The sequence below is a fragment of the Muscardinus avellanarius genome (genome assembly GCF_963383645.1).
Source record: "Muscardinus avellanarius genome assembly, chromosome: 12".
Lineage (NCBI taxonomy): Eukaryota > Metazoa > Chordata > Mammalia > Rodentia > Gliridae > Muscardinus > Muscardinus avellanarius.
In genome coordinates, this window is record NC_137798.1 from 85,481,346 (window position 1) to 85,497,910 (window position 16,565).

Below are 16,565 nucleotides of genomic sequence, written 5' to 3' on the forward strand. Positions count from 1 at the left end.
TTAAAATTTAACAAGTATGAAAACCTAATTAAAATAAACATCTACTCTGGGTCAGACTTTGTCTCCTAACTGTGATCAGTGATTACTTCTTTTACATCTTAAATGTTTTTATAAAGCAGGGAAGAGGTATATATTATTGAGAAAAAATAACACGTAAAAATATTTAAGACCTATCATGAGATTTTGAAATTGTTTTCTTATACAAGTGAATTAAAATTCAACACCATAATTCCTACCCTTTTGTAAAAAGCTCACACGCAATTTTTACCAAATATAACCACATACAGTAAGCAGTTTCAGTTCAATCTATCAAAAGGGAAGTTTCTTCAGTTCATTCCAACAAATATCTTCTGATTTAGCCCAAGTTGGAGGAAGTGAATATAGACAAAGCTTTACATGCTAATTACCGGTGGCAAGTTCCTGTATTTAAAATTGACAATTATGGTTTCCCTACACAAAACCCCAACCCCCACCCCATCAACCCTAGGTGCTACAGTTCGATGGCTTGCCAGTTAGAAGTAGTGTCTATGTTGTCAAGGTCTATCTTTGTTCCAGTAGCTTTGCTTCTACTGCACTTTTCTGACATGCAGAAGTGAAGTTTTGGTTGGTAGTTGTCCCAAGTTTCAAACCGTCCACTTTAAATTTTTTAAAAGTTTCTTTTGTTTTATTTATAAAAGAAAGAAGCAACTCTTCACCATTCTGCATCTCCAATGGCTTTGGAAAATATATAATCTCTTCCATTAAGATTCATAATGCCATCTTTGAGATGAAATTTCCATTTGTTTTTACTTCTGTGTATCTAAATAAAACAAAATTAAAAGCATGTAAGAGATACAATTAGAAAACAGAAAAATAATTTTTAAAACCTTGACAAAAACGCTTACAATTTTGTTTTACACAGTATTGTATTTTTAATTTGGCCTTTTAATAAAGTTTGACTGAACCAAAAAAAAATCTACTTACTAGCTGGATTTAAAAAAAAAAAATTATGTGTAATTACTATTGTCTTAGAGCTTAGTATTTTTATTTATTAGATGGTAGTTATTTGTAAGCAATATAATTATAGTACCCTTGCTTCAATCCTTACTTCCTCCCTACACTGCATCATCAACAAATAAGGCAAAGCAATTCTTTTAAACCTTAAATCATACCATTTTTCATTTGAAACCTATCAATAGCTTCCCCATACAGGTAGAATAAGGCTTCAAATCTTTACAAAGGCCCATACAATCTGCCCTTGCGGCCTCCCCACTCAGGGCAGCCACACTGGCCTCCTCACTGCTCCCAGCACAATAGTGCTCTGCAGCCAGGTCTTCTCAAAGGACCTCCTTACTATGACTACTGTGTTCAAAGCTGAACCTGTCCCCTCCCCCTTTCTCAGTATTTGTATGTAGCGAACATGTTTCTAATTGCCATACTAATTAAGCTATGCTTTAGTATCTGTCTGCCTACACTAGAATAAGCTTCGCAATGTCAAGAAACTGCTTTATTCATAGGTGTGTGTCAAGCTCCTAGTATAATAGTGACATTTCAGGCATTCAAGTATTCGTTGAATAAAAAGACCTGTCTACCTTTCTGATTTCCAATAAAGTATGAATTATCCTAAAATGGGTATACAAAATTCTTTCCTGAATGAACTTAGTGGGCACAACTTGAAAGAGACTAAGTTTATACAGAGAAAACAAGAGATGAATCAAGAAATAGAAACTTCACAGACAAGGAAGGAAAATAATTACATTTCACTGAATAGCAACTTGCAGAAAAAAAAGCACAAAAGTTTCATGGGTCAAATAATAGTCCACAGACTCAGAACAGGTTAGTATATTATAAATATTTTTACTTGAACAAAAGTGCAAAATACGATGTGAAAAGCAATCCATTCACCAGGGTATAAATTTTGCATGCTCATGACTACAGCTACAGACACCAAAATAGTGTCTAGTACTTTTAGGTATTCAATAAATATTTGTTGAATGGACAAATGGTTAAAAGCAAAATCCAACTTCTTGTGTTAAGACTTCAGCACTTGGTAAAGATCTCTGCTAAAATTGAATTATAAATGCAATGTTATGTGTGGCTTTATTATAAACTTAATGACTATAGTAAAAAAATTTTTTTTATTCTGATTTAAATGTCTTTATAAAAAACCTCGCTAACACCACTAATAATGCTAACAAAAATACTCAGACTGGTAAAGAGTAACCTATATAAGAATTAAGAACACAAAGAATCAAAAGCTTACCATAACTTGTTTTTAAAAACTCCTTCATATTACCACAATACAGAAATTATTTTTAAATGATTTTTAGTAAACTTGGCTATTTGTTATTTTCAGTCCTATTTATTGTACTAGTCCTCTTAATAATAAAAAAATTATTAGAGATTCAATTAAACCTTTTTGGCTTTGAGGTAATTGAAGCTAATGAAAAACAAGATTATCTAATTAGTTACTGAAGTAGTTTTGTTTATACATCGAGATGGTCTTAATAGAAAGGCTATACCTCCTCTTTGTTTCATTCATTACTTTTTCAAATGTAATTCATTATTTTTCAAATGTAAAACAAAAAATATAGTTCTATTCATCTAATTAAAAAAAAAAAAAAAAAAAAACTAAACCAGGCATAGTGGCACACACTTGTAATCCCAGTACCTGAGAGGCTGAGATAGGAGGACCACAGGTTTGCAACCAGCCTCAGTTACTTAGTGAGGCCCTCCAAAATTTAGTAAGACCATCTTTCAAAATAAAGATAAAAATCAAGGCTGGAGGGTATAGCTCAGAGGTAGAATGCCCCTGGGTTAAATCTCAAGCACCGCAAAAACAAAAACAAAAAAACTATAAAACTTTAACAATGTTTTCATACTGTTTACAAAGAATAAATAGAATAAACGAGTTATTAATCAGCTGCCCAAATGTTTCAATGAGGTAGAAAGGGTAGTTTTTAAAAGAAATTACAATAAAAATAATGTTTATGATATAAAGATGCAATTCTTACCTTATCATATTGGCATACAACAACATTTTCTGTGTCAAAGAGTTCCTGTCCTTCCTCATCACTCACATCATCTTCACTGTTGAGGGGCTCCTACAAATAAGAGAAGAATGTTTAAATCTATCCCATATATTCATATAAAAGGCCTAATATTAAATAAAAAGAAATACATTGACCTGGATTCTCTTTAACAAGCAAATGCCAAATGCATGTTTATATATACCAGGAACTTCAGAAATATAGTATTGTTAATTAGCTGTTACTTAAGTTTGTCAATGTTATTGTAATTTCAGCTAGAAATTAAATATCAATTAGTTAAGGTATATAACATGTTTGAAAAGATGTTCAACTTTATTTCCTTATTCTTTAAAAATAGTACAAAAAGATAATTCTCCACAATAACTGCTTAAAATGCCTCAAAATTAATCTACAAAAATATGAAGGTTTAAAGGTATAATTGTACTATGTAGCAGAGACTATATAAAAAATGAAAACATTATAAAAAGGACCAGCAGTCTGGCTTAAGACTATGATAAGACCTAAGACCCTGAATACAAATCAAGACTATTGACCATTATGGCTTAACCATATGGTAGAAGCATGAAATATAAATAAGATTCAAGCCCAGCGTGGTGGCGCAAGCTTGTAATCCCCGCGCTTGGGATGTGGAGACAGGAGGATTGCGCAGGTTCGAAGCCAGCCACGCTGGCTTAAGAGACCCTGTTTCCAAAAATAAAAAAGTATAAAATAGGTCTGGGAGTGTAGCCCGGAGGTAGAAGGGTTTCCAGGAACCCCAGTACCACCAAAAAATAAACAATAAAAGTAAATAAGTAAGATTCAAAACCTTTTTTTAAAAAACAGGCTTGGAAAATCTTAGTACCAAAGAGAATTAAGAGCCCAAAACACTCAAATAGAACATAAAAGCACCAGCCACATTACACTTAACCTTACTTTTAGTAGAAGTCAATTTTTTTTAACCTAGGAAGTTCATTTTTTCTTTGTTTTAGCACTGGTGTTATATATCTAAGAAACTGCTAGGTTATGAAGATTTATCCCTGTGTTGTCTTCTAAGATTTTAGTGACTTGGCTCTTGCGTTTAGCTCTTGGGTTTCTGGTCCATTTTGAGTTCACTTCTGTACAGGGTGTGAGTTGTGCATCCAACTTCACACTTTTGGATATGGATAGCCAGTCATCCCAGAATCATTCATTGACAAGCCTGTTTGTCTCCTTACTGAATGGCTCATTAAGAATTTTGTAATCTAGTAGCATAAGTATCAGTAATTTGCTTTTAAAAGATACACAAAGTTCACAGATCCAAAAAGCCTGAAAGTGAAAGAATAAAAAATCCTAATCAAATTAAAGCTGATATAACCACTACTATCACACTGACTTCCTGTAAAATAAATCACTAGTCATAGGAACACTGTAATCTTAAACTGTTCGATTCACTGGAAAAACACTATTTTAAGCTTACTGAATTCATTTTTAGGCTCAAAATATAAAAAGTGACCAAAAAGCACAGAAATCCATTACCATAGTAGATCAGAACATAGCTCATTCAGAAACCAGTAATAAATCAAGCACCTAACAAATATCAGTAAGAATGCAGAATACCTGAACAAACCTACTGATACTCTATCTGAAAGACATAGCGAGGACAGTACCAAACAACCACAGCAAAACATTCTCTTCAGATGTACAAGAGCATATTTAAAAACTGATCACATCAAACGTCTCAACCAATTTCAAAGGATTTACACATCACACAGATCATATTCACTATGAACAAAACAGTTAAATCAGAACAGAAATTAATAAATCAGGAAAAAGTACCAGAAAGAATAAAGCTAAAAACGGATTCTTTGAAAACAGTAATGAAATCTACACACCTTTGGCAAAATTAAATAAGAAAAAAAACAATATTCCGAATGAGGAAAAAAGGGAATGACTGACAATGATACTGGCATTAAAAAGAATCTAGCTAGGCAGGCATGGTGGCGCATGCTGGTAATTACAGTAGTTGGGAGGTTGGAATAGGAGGATAGCAAGTTTGTGGCCAGCCTCAGCTACTCAGTGAGGTTCTCAACTTAGTGAGACCCTTTTTCAAAATAAAAGATAAAAAAATAGGGCTGGGGTACGTGTAGCTTAGAAGTAAAATTTCCCTGGGCTCAACCCCCAGTACTTAAAAAAAAAAAAGAAAAGAAAGAAAAAAAATATGGTTAATTTTATGCTTGTCAATTTGAAATTTCAGACAAAAATATAGAGAATCAAATAAAAATATAAAATTTACCAAAATTGTCTCAAAAAGAAACAATATGTAATCAGATTAATAGCCTCAGACATTTTTAGTGATGTTTTAGTTAATATTTACAGAATAATTAAGTACAATTTAAAAAATTTCAAAGGGGACACTGCTCAAAATGTATTTTATAAGGCTACCATTAACCTGAAAACCTGGTAAAAGAAATATGAGAACAGAAACTCAGACAATATTACTAATTAATACACATGTAAAATCCTGACAAAGTAGCCGGGCGTGGTGGTGCACGCTTGTAATCCCAGCATTCAGGAGGCTGAAACAGGAGGAATGCGGTTAGCGGACAGACTCAGCTACTCAGTGAGGCCCTCTGCAACTCAGTGAGACCGGGTTTCAAAATAAAGAATAAAAAATAGGGCAGGGGGTGTAGCTCCAAGGTTGAATGCCCCTGGGTTCCACCCCCAGACCCGCAAAAAAAAAAAATTCCTGACAAAGTTAACCCAGCAAATCACAAAAAGAGCAATATATTAATGATCAACTTTTGTTATCCCGTAAGTACAAGATTGGTTTGCAAATAAGACCAATTAATCACATTAATCCTAAATAATAGACTAAGGATGAGAAACTACATGATTATCTAATAGTTTCAGATAAAATACTTAATAAATTATAATAGTTTTAAAAATCAAAGTAAAGCTCTTATATATGAATACAAGAGAACTTCCTTAATCTGATAAAGGGTAGCCACAAAAAAACCCTAACAAATAAGTAACCTTATTAGTGAACCATAAAGAAAGATTATACTTTATGAACCATAAAGAAAGAAAGAAATGACATATGCCTGTAATCTTAGTATTTGAGAGCCTGAGACGGGGGGATTCTCCAAGTTTAAGGCTAGCACAAAGCTTACTGATACCCTGGTTAAAAATAAAATTAATAAAATTAAATTAAACTTTAAAAAATAAAAAATAGGTCTGGGAGTGCAGCTCAGAGGTAGAACAAGAAATTGAAGGGGAAATATTTTTAATTTTAATTACAAGACCAAGGATACCTGCAGTTACCATTTCTAATTAATATTGTTCTGGAGGGTTTAGATAATAAGGCAAGAAAAACTACTTTTTGCAAATGACATTTCACAGAAAATACAAAAGAATCTACAGAGATATTAGTAGGCTTAATAATGAAGATTCAAAGCTCTTCATATTTCCATACTAGCTGCAAACAGGAGACATAATTAAGACAAATATCTAATCTTAGGGTCACATTAAAACTATAAAAAAGTGCTAGGGTGTAGACAGTGGAAAAATGCTTGCCTAGACTGTATAAGGTCCTGAGGCTGACCTCTAGCAATGCAAAAATAAGGACTTCTACATGATAAAATGCAAATAACCAGTAAATACATGAAAAGAGGCTGAAGCTCATCAGTAATAAAAAATAAAACCAGCCAGGTGTGGTGGCGCACACTTGTAATCCCCGTGCTTGGGAGGCTGAGACAGGAGGATCACACAGGTTCGAAGCCAGTCTCAGCTACTTAGTGAGGCTCTCAGCAACTCAGTGAGACCCTGTTTCCAAATAAAATATAAAATAGGTCTTGGAATATAGCCCGGAGGTAGAAAGCCCCTGGGTTCAACTCCCAGCACCACAAAATAAATAAATAAATAAATAAATAAATAAATAAATAAATAAATATAAAACCAAAATGCAACACCATTTTCTACTTACCAAACTCTACAAAACTTAAGAACCCTGATGATATTAGGACTGGTGAAAATTTGTCGACACCTACACCATTATGCACTGACAGATGTACATACATGCCTTGGATCCAACAAGTCAATGTTACAATACTTAAGAGAAGCTCTTAACATATGTGTTCCAGAAGACACATAGGAGAATTGTTTTTTTCCTTTCTTTTTTTTTACAGTATTGGGGATCAGACCCAGGGGTGTTCTACCTCCAAGCTACATACACGCCCAGCTCTATTTTTTAAATTTATTTTTGAAACAGGGTCTCACTAGGTTGTAGAGCGTCTCACTAAGTAGTTGAAGCTGGCCACGAACCCGAGATTCTCCTGTCTCAGCCTCCCAAATATTGGGATTAAAGATGAGTACCGCCTGCCTGGCAGAATTTCTAAAACTATAATAAGCAACTAGAAACAACCCCAATGTCCATCAGATCATAAAAGGATATACTATGGTATAGTCACAGCAAAAATAATTATAATTGTATGTAACAACTTAGTTTAGCCTTAGGAATATCATTTTTAAAAAACAACTTTTAGAAAAATACACAAGTATTCCATTGACATTAAATAGACAAAATTAAACAATGCTTAGGAATATGAACACATGGGTAAAATGTAAAGAACTATTAATTATAAACATAAAATTTATAAGCATGAATGCTCTGATAGCACAGGGAAGAGGATAGGACTGAAGAGAAGCACCTTGGGGAAATTTCTCTTTAACTAGATGAACACTAGGATATTTACATTTTAAAATGTTTTTATTCATTTGTATCTATTCAATACTTAATAAGTTTGAAAAACTATGTAGATAGATTTCTTTATTTTGCAGGTCTGAGGATGGAACCCAGTGGCATTCAACCTCCGAGCTACACCCCCTGCCCTATTTTTTATTCTTTATTTTGAAAAACAGGGTCTCACTGAGTTGCAGAGGGCCTCACTAGGTAGCTGAGGTTGTCCGCCAACAGCGATCCTCTGGTCTTAGCCTCCTGAATGCTGGGATTACAAGTGTGCACCACCACCCCCAGCTTAGATAATTTAGAATAACAATGTACTAAAATAATAAAGAAGAGTCCATTTTAGGCTGAGAAAGGCAATTAATAATGAAAATTGTGATGGTACAAGTATCTTGGACACAGTAGTAAGCTGGAACCACAGGGAAAGCAGGGACACATTTACAGGTTTTAGAGGAAGATAGATAATATGTAAAGCTATTAAGGACCTAGGTATGGAATATGAACCAGAAACCAAAATGGTCTTGAATATATCTATCACATTTTGGTTTTCTTGAGTTTCTTCTTTCGCAAATGCTGCAATTCATTTTGAATTACTAAAGCAAAAAATTAACTACATCTCTCTGTTCTACCAATGTCTTACTGTTTAAGCCACATTGTGAATACATAAGCCTGTGCCTTAGAATGTACAGTCTCCATTACTCTTATTTAATTTGGTATATATCCTTTTATTAAAACAATATTTTTAATGCTGGGGATTAAATCCACAGGCGTTCTACCTACAAACTACATCCCCAGCCCTATTTTATTTTGAAACAGGGTCCTGCTAGGTTGATTAGTATCACTACTTGCTGAGGCTATCTTCGAACCTGCGCTTATCCTGTCTCAGCCTCCCGTGTACAAGGATTGTAGGCGTGCAGCACCATGCCCTACTACAAACATTTTTTATTACCAGCTATAGAAAACAATTATATTTTATAGACAAATATAGCTGGAACAATCTATCTTTAAAGTCGTATGTTGAAAAACATCTAATTGTGTCTGAAAAGACAGGATATAATTAATCAATTTGGTACCCAATAAAGCTGGAAAAAAATGAGTGGATTCTCTTTTCAAGTTTTTACTAGAAACTTACTTCTTCCACCTGCCCATCCTCAGCTCCATCTTTCTCTTTGTCTTCTTCTTCATCATCATCATAGTCTTCTTCATCCTCATCTTCTTCAGATGAAGTATCCCCAGTTCCATCAACCTGTAACACCAACGGTGCTTGTTGCTGAGCAGGCTGGGTCTGGGGTTGCTGTTGGCCAGCTGCAGTTATCTGTGCTTGTGCTGGTGTGGGTGCCGCCACAGTTGTAGGTATAACTTGAGTCTTATTTCCTGTAAATAAGATTTGCTGAGGCTGGATGATGACACCTGTTTGTGGTGAAATTCCTCCAGGAAGCGGGGCCAGGACCTAAGACAAAAGAAAACCACATATTACAAAATAGTTACAGGGATCAAGTATGGTACATAGATGTTGGTCCAGACAGACACCTGGCCAATAGTTACACAAGATGTTTGAGGTACAGAGAGGCTGAATAACTTGCAATGCTTGGGGTTACTAAGAAGCAAAATCTGAACTTAGCCTCTGTGGTGCAGAGCCCAGGCTTGTACTATTATGCTATACTGACTCCACATAAAGAACAACAGACTGGGAATCTGAAGACCTGGATATAGTTCTGTCTAAGGTCAGACATGGATGCAGCAGATCAAGTCATTTAACCTCCCTTAGCACTTATCATTTAACTATTAAGTTAGACTCAATGACTCAATGGTTCTCACTGCTGGCTGCAAATTAGAACTACCTAGTGGCTTTTAAAAAACTAATACCAGCCGGGCATAGTGGCACGTTTATAATCCCTGCGCTTGGGAGGCTGAGACAGGAGGATCAGACAGGTTCGAAGCCAGGCTCAGCTACTTAGTGAGGCTCTCAGCAACTTAGTAAGACCCTGTTTCCAAATAAAAAAATAAAAAATAGGTCTGGGAGTATAGTCCGAAGGTAGAAAGCCCCTGGGTTCCACCCCCAGTACCACCAAAAAAAAAAAAAAAAAAAAAGGTAAGAACTAATGCCAAGCCGGGCATGGTGGCGCAAACTTCTATCCCAGTACTTGGGAGGCTGAGATAGGAGGATCCAGGTTCACGGCCAGCCTCAGCTACTTAGTGAGACCATTTTAAAATAAAGAATTAAAAAAAAAAAAATCAGGCTGGGGGATGTAGCTTAGAGGAAGAATGCCCCTAGTTTTAATCCCCAGCACCACAAAACAAACAATACTTAGGCCCATCCTTAATATTCTAATTTAACTGGCATGAGATAAAATTTACTTAAGAACTCTTCAGACAGCTCTATCATACAACTATGGCTTCATGATAGGATACATCCATCAAATAGGAAAATGTCTAATGTTCTTCCAGGTTCTGCAGTCTAAAGTAAAGCACAATTTGGAAAAAAATCATTAACAAATATTAGCCCAATATAGTGGCTCATGCTTATAACTCCAACTCAAAGAGGCTAAAAGGCAGGAGGAGCCAGGCGTGGTGGTGCACACTTGTAATCCCAGCGCTTGGGAGGCTGAGACAGGAGGATCACACAGGTTCAAAGCCAGCCTCAGCTACTTAAGTGAGGCTCTCAGCAACTTAGTGAGATCCTGTTTCCAAATAAAATATAAAATAGGTCTGGGAGTATAGCCCAGAGGTAGAAAGCCCCTGGGTTCTACCCCAGTATCACACAAAAATAAAATAAAATAAAATAAAATAAAATAAAAGGCAGGAGGATTATAAGTTTGAGACCAGATTGAGCAACTAAGGGAGATCTTGTTTAAAAATAAATAAAAGAGGCCAGGTGTGGTGGCATACTCTGTAATCCCAGCATTTGGGAGGCCGAGACTGGAGGATCTTGGTTCAAGGACAGCCTCAGCTACTTAGGCTCTTTGCAATGCAGTGAGTCCCTGTTTCAAAATAAAGAATAAAAAACAGGGCTGGGGTTGTAGCTCGAAGGTTGTAGAATATCCCTGGGTTTCTTCCCTAGTACCACACACACATATACAAAAAAAAAAAAAACCTAAAAATAATAATAAATAAATAAATGGGGATATAGTTCAGTGGTAGAGTGTACTTGCCCTCAGCATGCATGAGAGGCCATGGGTCCATTCTCCAGCAACATACACACACAATAAAAACCAACTCCTATATGTGCTAAGATGAACATAATTATAGTTATTACCAAAACACTAAATACCTGTTATTTACCATTAGAGTCGAAGAATGCAAAAACTAAGATGCAATACTTCATTTAAAAAACTTATAAAGCCGGGCGTGGTGGCACATGCTTGTTATCCCAGCATTTGGGAGGCTGAGACAGGAGGATCGCGGTTCGAGGACAGCCTCAGCTTGTACTTAGGCCCTTTGCAACTCAGTGAGACCCTGTTTCAAAATAAAGAATAAAAATAGGGCTGGAGATGCAGCTTGGAGGTAGAATGCCCCTGGGCTCCATCCCCAGTACCGCAAAATAAATAAATAAATAAATAAATAAATGAATGAATAACTTATAGATTAATGGTGCAATAAAGAAATAAACCTCAAATACACTGAGGATATGATTGAAGTATAAGCCGAGCACCACTAAGCTGAAAAAGTTCACCACTCTGATCCTGTCTCTATCACCATACTATTATACTGATATGTATTACTTGTCTCTCTTCTAAAATACCTAAATTCTTCAGAAAAGTAACATCTCATTAATATTTGTTAATGCACCATAATAGTATAACACTTGGTACACACATAGGTACAATTAAGTGCTAATTTTGATTCAGCTAACAGCTAAATCAAATAACTGAAGACATGGCAAGAAATAAAACAGAAAAATTAAAAATTCAAACAAACAAGATGTCATCTACCCCCCAACTTCCCCACACAAAAATCTTATAACCAGTTGGGAATTTTGTTTTTTTCTCAAGAGGCAATGGGAAATTATAGCCAGGCATGGTGGCGCACACTTGTAATTCCAGTACTTGGGAGGCTGAGACAAGAGTACTGCAGGCTTGGTGGCCAGCCTCAACTACTTAAGTGAGGTTCTCTGCAACTTAGTGAGATACTGTTTCAAAATAAAGAATAAAAAAAAAAAAATTGGGCTGGGGGTATAACTCAGAGGTAGAATGCCTCTGGGTTTAATCTCCAGTACTGCCAAAAAAAGAAAAGGAAAATCACTAAAACAATTTAACACTTTTAGAAACATTTGACTATAAATCAGATTAGGAAGGCCCAAGAGTAGAAGCAGGGAAACTGGTTAAGATAACAATATATTATTAGAAACAAATTATGACATCATAAACTAAGAAAATGACCCCCCAAAAAAGCTAGTTTCAAACATAACACAATCTCAGTTAAAAATAAATAAATAAAAAGAACTATTAAGAACTGGTAGGGCCTGGTGCCTTGGCAAACTCCTATAATCCCAGTACTTAGGAGGCTGAGACACAAGGATCCTGGGTTCGCAGCCAGTCTCAGCAACCTTATGAGGTCCTCCACAATTGAGAGACCCTGTTTCAAAATAAAAAAAATAGGACTGGGGGTGTATAGCCCAGAGGTTAAATGCCTCTGAGTTCAATCTCTGCTACCCCTTCTACAAGCACATACACAGATTTGTTAGGACAGTAATACCTCAGTAATTGGAGATAAAGAAAAGGGAGAACTCCATATATACCCCCCCACTCCAGAAAACATCATGAACATCTGCCTTGTTCACTCCCTTAAATTACCACCCCCTCGCATCCCTTATGAAGACCAATACTCACTTAAATGGTTTTGTTAAATGAGGAATGAGGGCCAATAACTAGTTTAGGAGGTTGGATGCAAAATGCTCTAAACAGGCATATTCATATGGATAATAAAGGGTGAGCAGTATATTTAAGTAATTCAGGTTTAAAGACACTGACATGTGACACTACATGTGAGGCATGTAGTGGGGATTGATTTATTTATTATGGCAATAAAAGTTGACACCTTTTCCTTTTTTATTTTAGCAGAAATTTAAAATGACATTGTCTGGTGTACTGGAGAAGAGTCAAACAATTTGTATATATAAAACCATGGGGAAAGGGAGGGGACCACCCAAGGAATCCATAAATGATGAAAAAGAGCCCCATGAGGATCAGAACTAAGATTCTTTTACCTGTTGTATAACAGGAGCTTGTACTCCACCCGGCTGCATTTGTGGTATAACTTGTTGTTGTAGAACTACTGACTGCTGAGGTTGAAAGATATATTGGGCACCATTGGCTGCTCTGACCACCTGGAGAAGCTGGCCTAAAGCAAAAAAGCATGTATTCTAAGTTACCATTTTAGCAGTAATCATCTCAAAATAAATGAATTAATATGGAGTGTCAAACCACCAAAAACCAGAAATGATCAGGTTGAGCGTTTTCACAATTTTGCTAAGAGCCATCACCTTCTCTAACTTCCCTCCATGTTCAAAAACATCATTTAATACAGTTAAATTCCCATATCTATTATTGTCATCCAGCTGTTTTCCAATAAGACCTTAACAAAAGATTTTAATACTTGATTAAAAGGTTAAATTATCTTTGCTCACATGTTAGCAGTCAAGAAAGAACAACAAGACCAGACATTTCAGAGGCTATTCACTGTGTGTATGTGTTACTAGGAATTGAACCCACAGGCATTCTACCTCCAAGCTGTACCTGCCAGCCCTAGTTTTCATCTTTATTTTGAAGCAGGGTCTCACTAAGTTGCAGAGGCCTCACTAAGTAGCTGAGGCTGGCTGCAAACCTAGGATCCTCCTTTATTACCAAGTACTGGAATTACAAGCATGTGCTACCATGCCGGGCTTGGCTATTCACATAACAGTTCACTTGCATCACTTTAAAATTTTTATCTCACAGATGAACTCACAGGCATCCAATATCTGAGCTACACACCCAGCCCTATTTTTTTTTATTTTCAAACAGGTTCTAGGTAAGTTACTATAATCTAGCCTCAAACCTGTGATTCTGTTTCAACCTCCCAAGTACTAGGATCATGGGGCATGTACTACCACACCTGGCTTCAATCATATCTTAAAGCCAAACACCATGGTACTTTATTTCAAAATTTGAAAAATCAACAGAAGTTTGCTGAATCAAATATCACTGCCACAAACCACTAATTTTATAACTGGCTTATATTCACAGAATCAAATAGCCTTTAATAGGTTGCTTTGGATGACTCAGCATCTTGAATTAAACAATAAACAAATTATATGTTAATAAAAATATATGGCAAGACACACCCCTAACTTGTTCTTCATAAATTTATAAATAACAAAAATAATAAAATCAAGATTAGAGAAAGAATATTTAAAATCATATAAATTCTCAAACATTAATATACCAAAAATGTGTTAAACATTAGTTCAATTGGGTCGTGTAACTAACTTGAAGAGATGAATGTTTAGTAAAATAGTAAACATGCAGTCAAGTGTAGTGTGGTACACTTGTAATCCCAGTCCTTGAGAGGCTGAGATAGGAGGATCGTAGGTTCCTGGCAACTTAGTGAGGCCCTCTGCAGCTTAGCCAGACTCTATTCCAAAATAAAAGAATAAACCAGAACTGGCTCAGAGGTAGAATGCCCCTGGGTTCAATTCCTACTACCACACACACAAAAAGTAAACAAGCATTTCTATATATTGATACTTCTTCAGTATTAATATGTAGCTCTCATTCATGGATCAAAAGCTCAAGAATAATTTTTATCTTCTTTAGTGTGTCCTCAACAATGATTAGAGTTGTATGTACTTTTGTCCTGTTATTTCAGTAACTAAATCAAATAATAAAAGAATTATTAGTATTGTCTTCCAATGAAGACAAAACATTAGGGCAACTACCTGAATTATATTTTAAAAGGTCCCACTGTTCCTAATTACCTGAGTTTGTTAATATCTGCTGAACAGGAGTCACACCTGCAGGGAGTGCCAACGTGGCGGCTGTAGCAGCAGCACTCTTAAAAAAAAGAGAGAAATATATCAAGTTACTTTTGTACACAAAGGCATCTCAGTTTGTCTAGCATATTTTAATAGTAGAATGAAAGCTGAGTACACACTAAATGAAATGTTTCGACAGTAAGACTAAATTGTGTTTCCTAAAATGGCACAAGAAATACTTTAGCCTAAATAACCTACTTAATTATGTTAACCAATTAAACAGAACATAATTGTTTTCCTTTTTGGGTAGTACTCTACCACTGCCAACAGGTTCTCACCAAGTTACCACTGCTAGCATCCAATCTGTGATCCTCCTGTCTGTCTTCCAAGTACTGAGAAGGAAGTGCAACACTGTACCTGACAAAGGTTTGATTTTGTACCCAAGAGAATGTATCCCAGATTCTCACAGGTAATTTGTTTTTCTCCTCACTCTTAAATCTTTTGTTAAGGTACCAAGCCTTCACACACTCAATAACCTAACCTACACATTTCAGAAAAACCCACATTAACAACACTATACAATATATGAAATAACCATTCCATTATTGCTTCTTTTCCCACACTTTGCTTCCGTACATCGAATTCCTTGTTTTATATTAATAAAATTGATGCAAAAGTATAAATATCTTTGTTTAACATTTCTACTAGAATCAACAGGTCTCCAGTTATCTGAAGGCTTCTCTTGGGAGTATAGCTGGCAATTCTTCTCAAGTGACACATCACCATAAAGGTAAAAAGAAACATATTGGTATCACAGTCTAGGTGAAATATGTACAGATTGGTCACCCCTTAACTGAAATGTTTGGAACAAAAGTGCTTTGAACTCTGTACTTTTGTTTTTCTGATTTGGCAATACTTGTGCATATAAACACACACACACACACACACACAAATACACACACTTATCTTAAATTACACATTTTCAGAAAAATGCCTATTTGGATAAGTTTAGGAAAATATATGTATGCTTTGGAAATACTAATGCCAGAAGTCAGTAAAATTGAAAAACTCAACTAAACTGGCCTAATGATATGACTATCTAGTTTGGGCGCTAATACAACTCTCCAAAAAAAAAGATTTAGTGTTGTCATTTGATAGACCTAAGTAATTTACTACATCTTGAATCTGAAATTCCCAAAATTTGTCCAGAATCCAGCTACAGCTCACCAGATTCATCCTTTATAAATTTATTTATAAACAAACAAACAAATAAATAAAATCTTGTCTATATAGGCAAATAAAAATTATGCAAAGTTGAACCTGGCATGGTGGCACACGTTTGTAATCCCAGCATTCGGAAGGCTGAGACAGGAGGATCGCGGTTCGTGGACTGCCTCAGCTACTTAGTGAGGCCCTTTGCAACTCAGTGAGACCCTGTTTCAAAATAAAAACTAAAACATAGGGCTGGGGTATAGCTGGGAGGTAGAACGCCCCTGAGTTCCATCCCAATACCTCCAAAAAAAAAAAAAAAAAAAAAAAATCCTAAGTTTAAGAAACAGTGCCAGGAGTGGTAGCACACACTTGTAATCCCCACGCTTGGGAGGAGGAGACAGGAGGATCACACAGGTTCAAAGCCAGCCTCGCTGGCTTAAGAGACCCTGTTTCCAAATAAAAATATAAAAAATAGGTGTCTGGGAGTGTAGCCCAGAGGTAGAAGGGTTTCCAGGAACCCCAGTACCACCAAAAAAAGAAACATAGTAAACAACTACTTACTACTGAGAAATATTATTTAGAAATATTAAGTACCACTAATTCATGTATTTTTTCTTTTTTACGGTACTAGGGATGGAACCCAGGGGCATTCTACCTCTGACCTATACTCCCA

At 35.8% G+C, this 16,565-nt stretch overlaps 1 protein-coding gene across 1 annotated transcript in view; it reads right to left on the bottom strand.

The window, feature by feature from the left end:
* Window positions 1-691: 691 nt before the first annotated feature.
* The window catches only part of GTF2A1 (general transcription factor IIA subunit 1), a gene marked incomplete at both ends in the record, with an annotated part of 34,333 nt that continues 18,459 nt past the window's right edge, over window positions 692-16,565 (bottom strand). Inside the window, 5 exons of the mRNA XM_080707431.1 lie at window positions 692-799; window positions 2,994-3,083; window positions 8,861-9,178; window positions 12,935-13,068; window positions 14,684-14,759. Of these exons, the coding sequence (XP_080563557.1) occupies window positions 692-799; window positions 2,994-3,083; window positions 8,861-9,178; window positions 12,935-13,068; window positions 14,684-14,759 (726 nt within the window). The remainder of the gene's footprint in view (window positions 800-2,993; window positions 3,084-8,860; window positions 9,179-12,934; window positions 13,069-14,683; window positions 14,760-16,565) is intronic.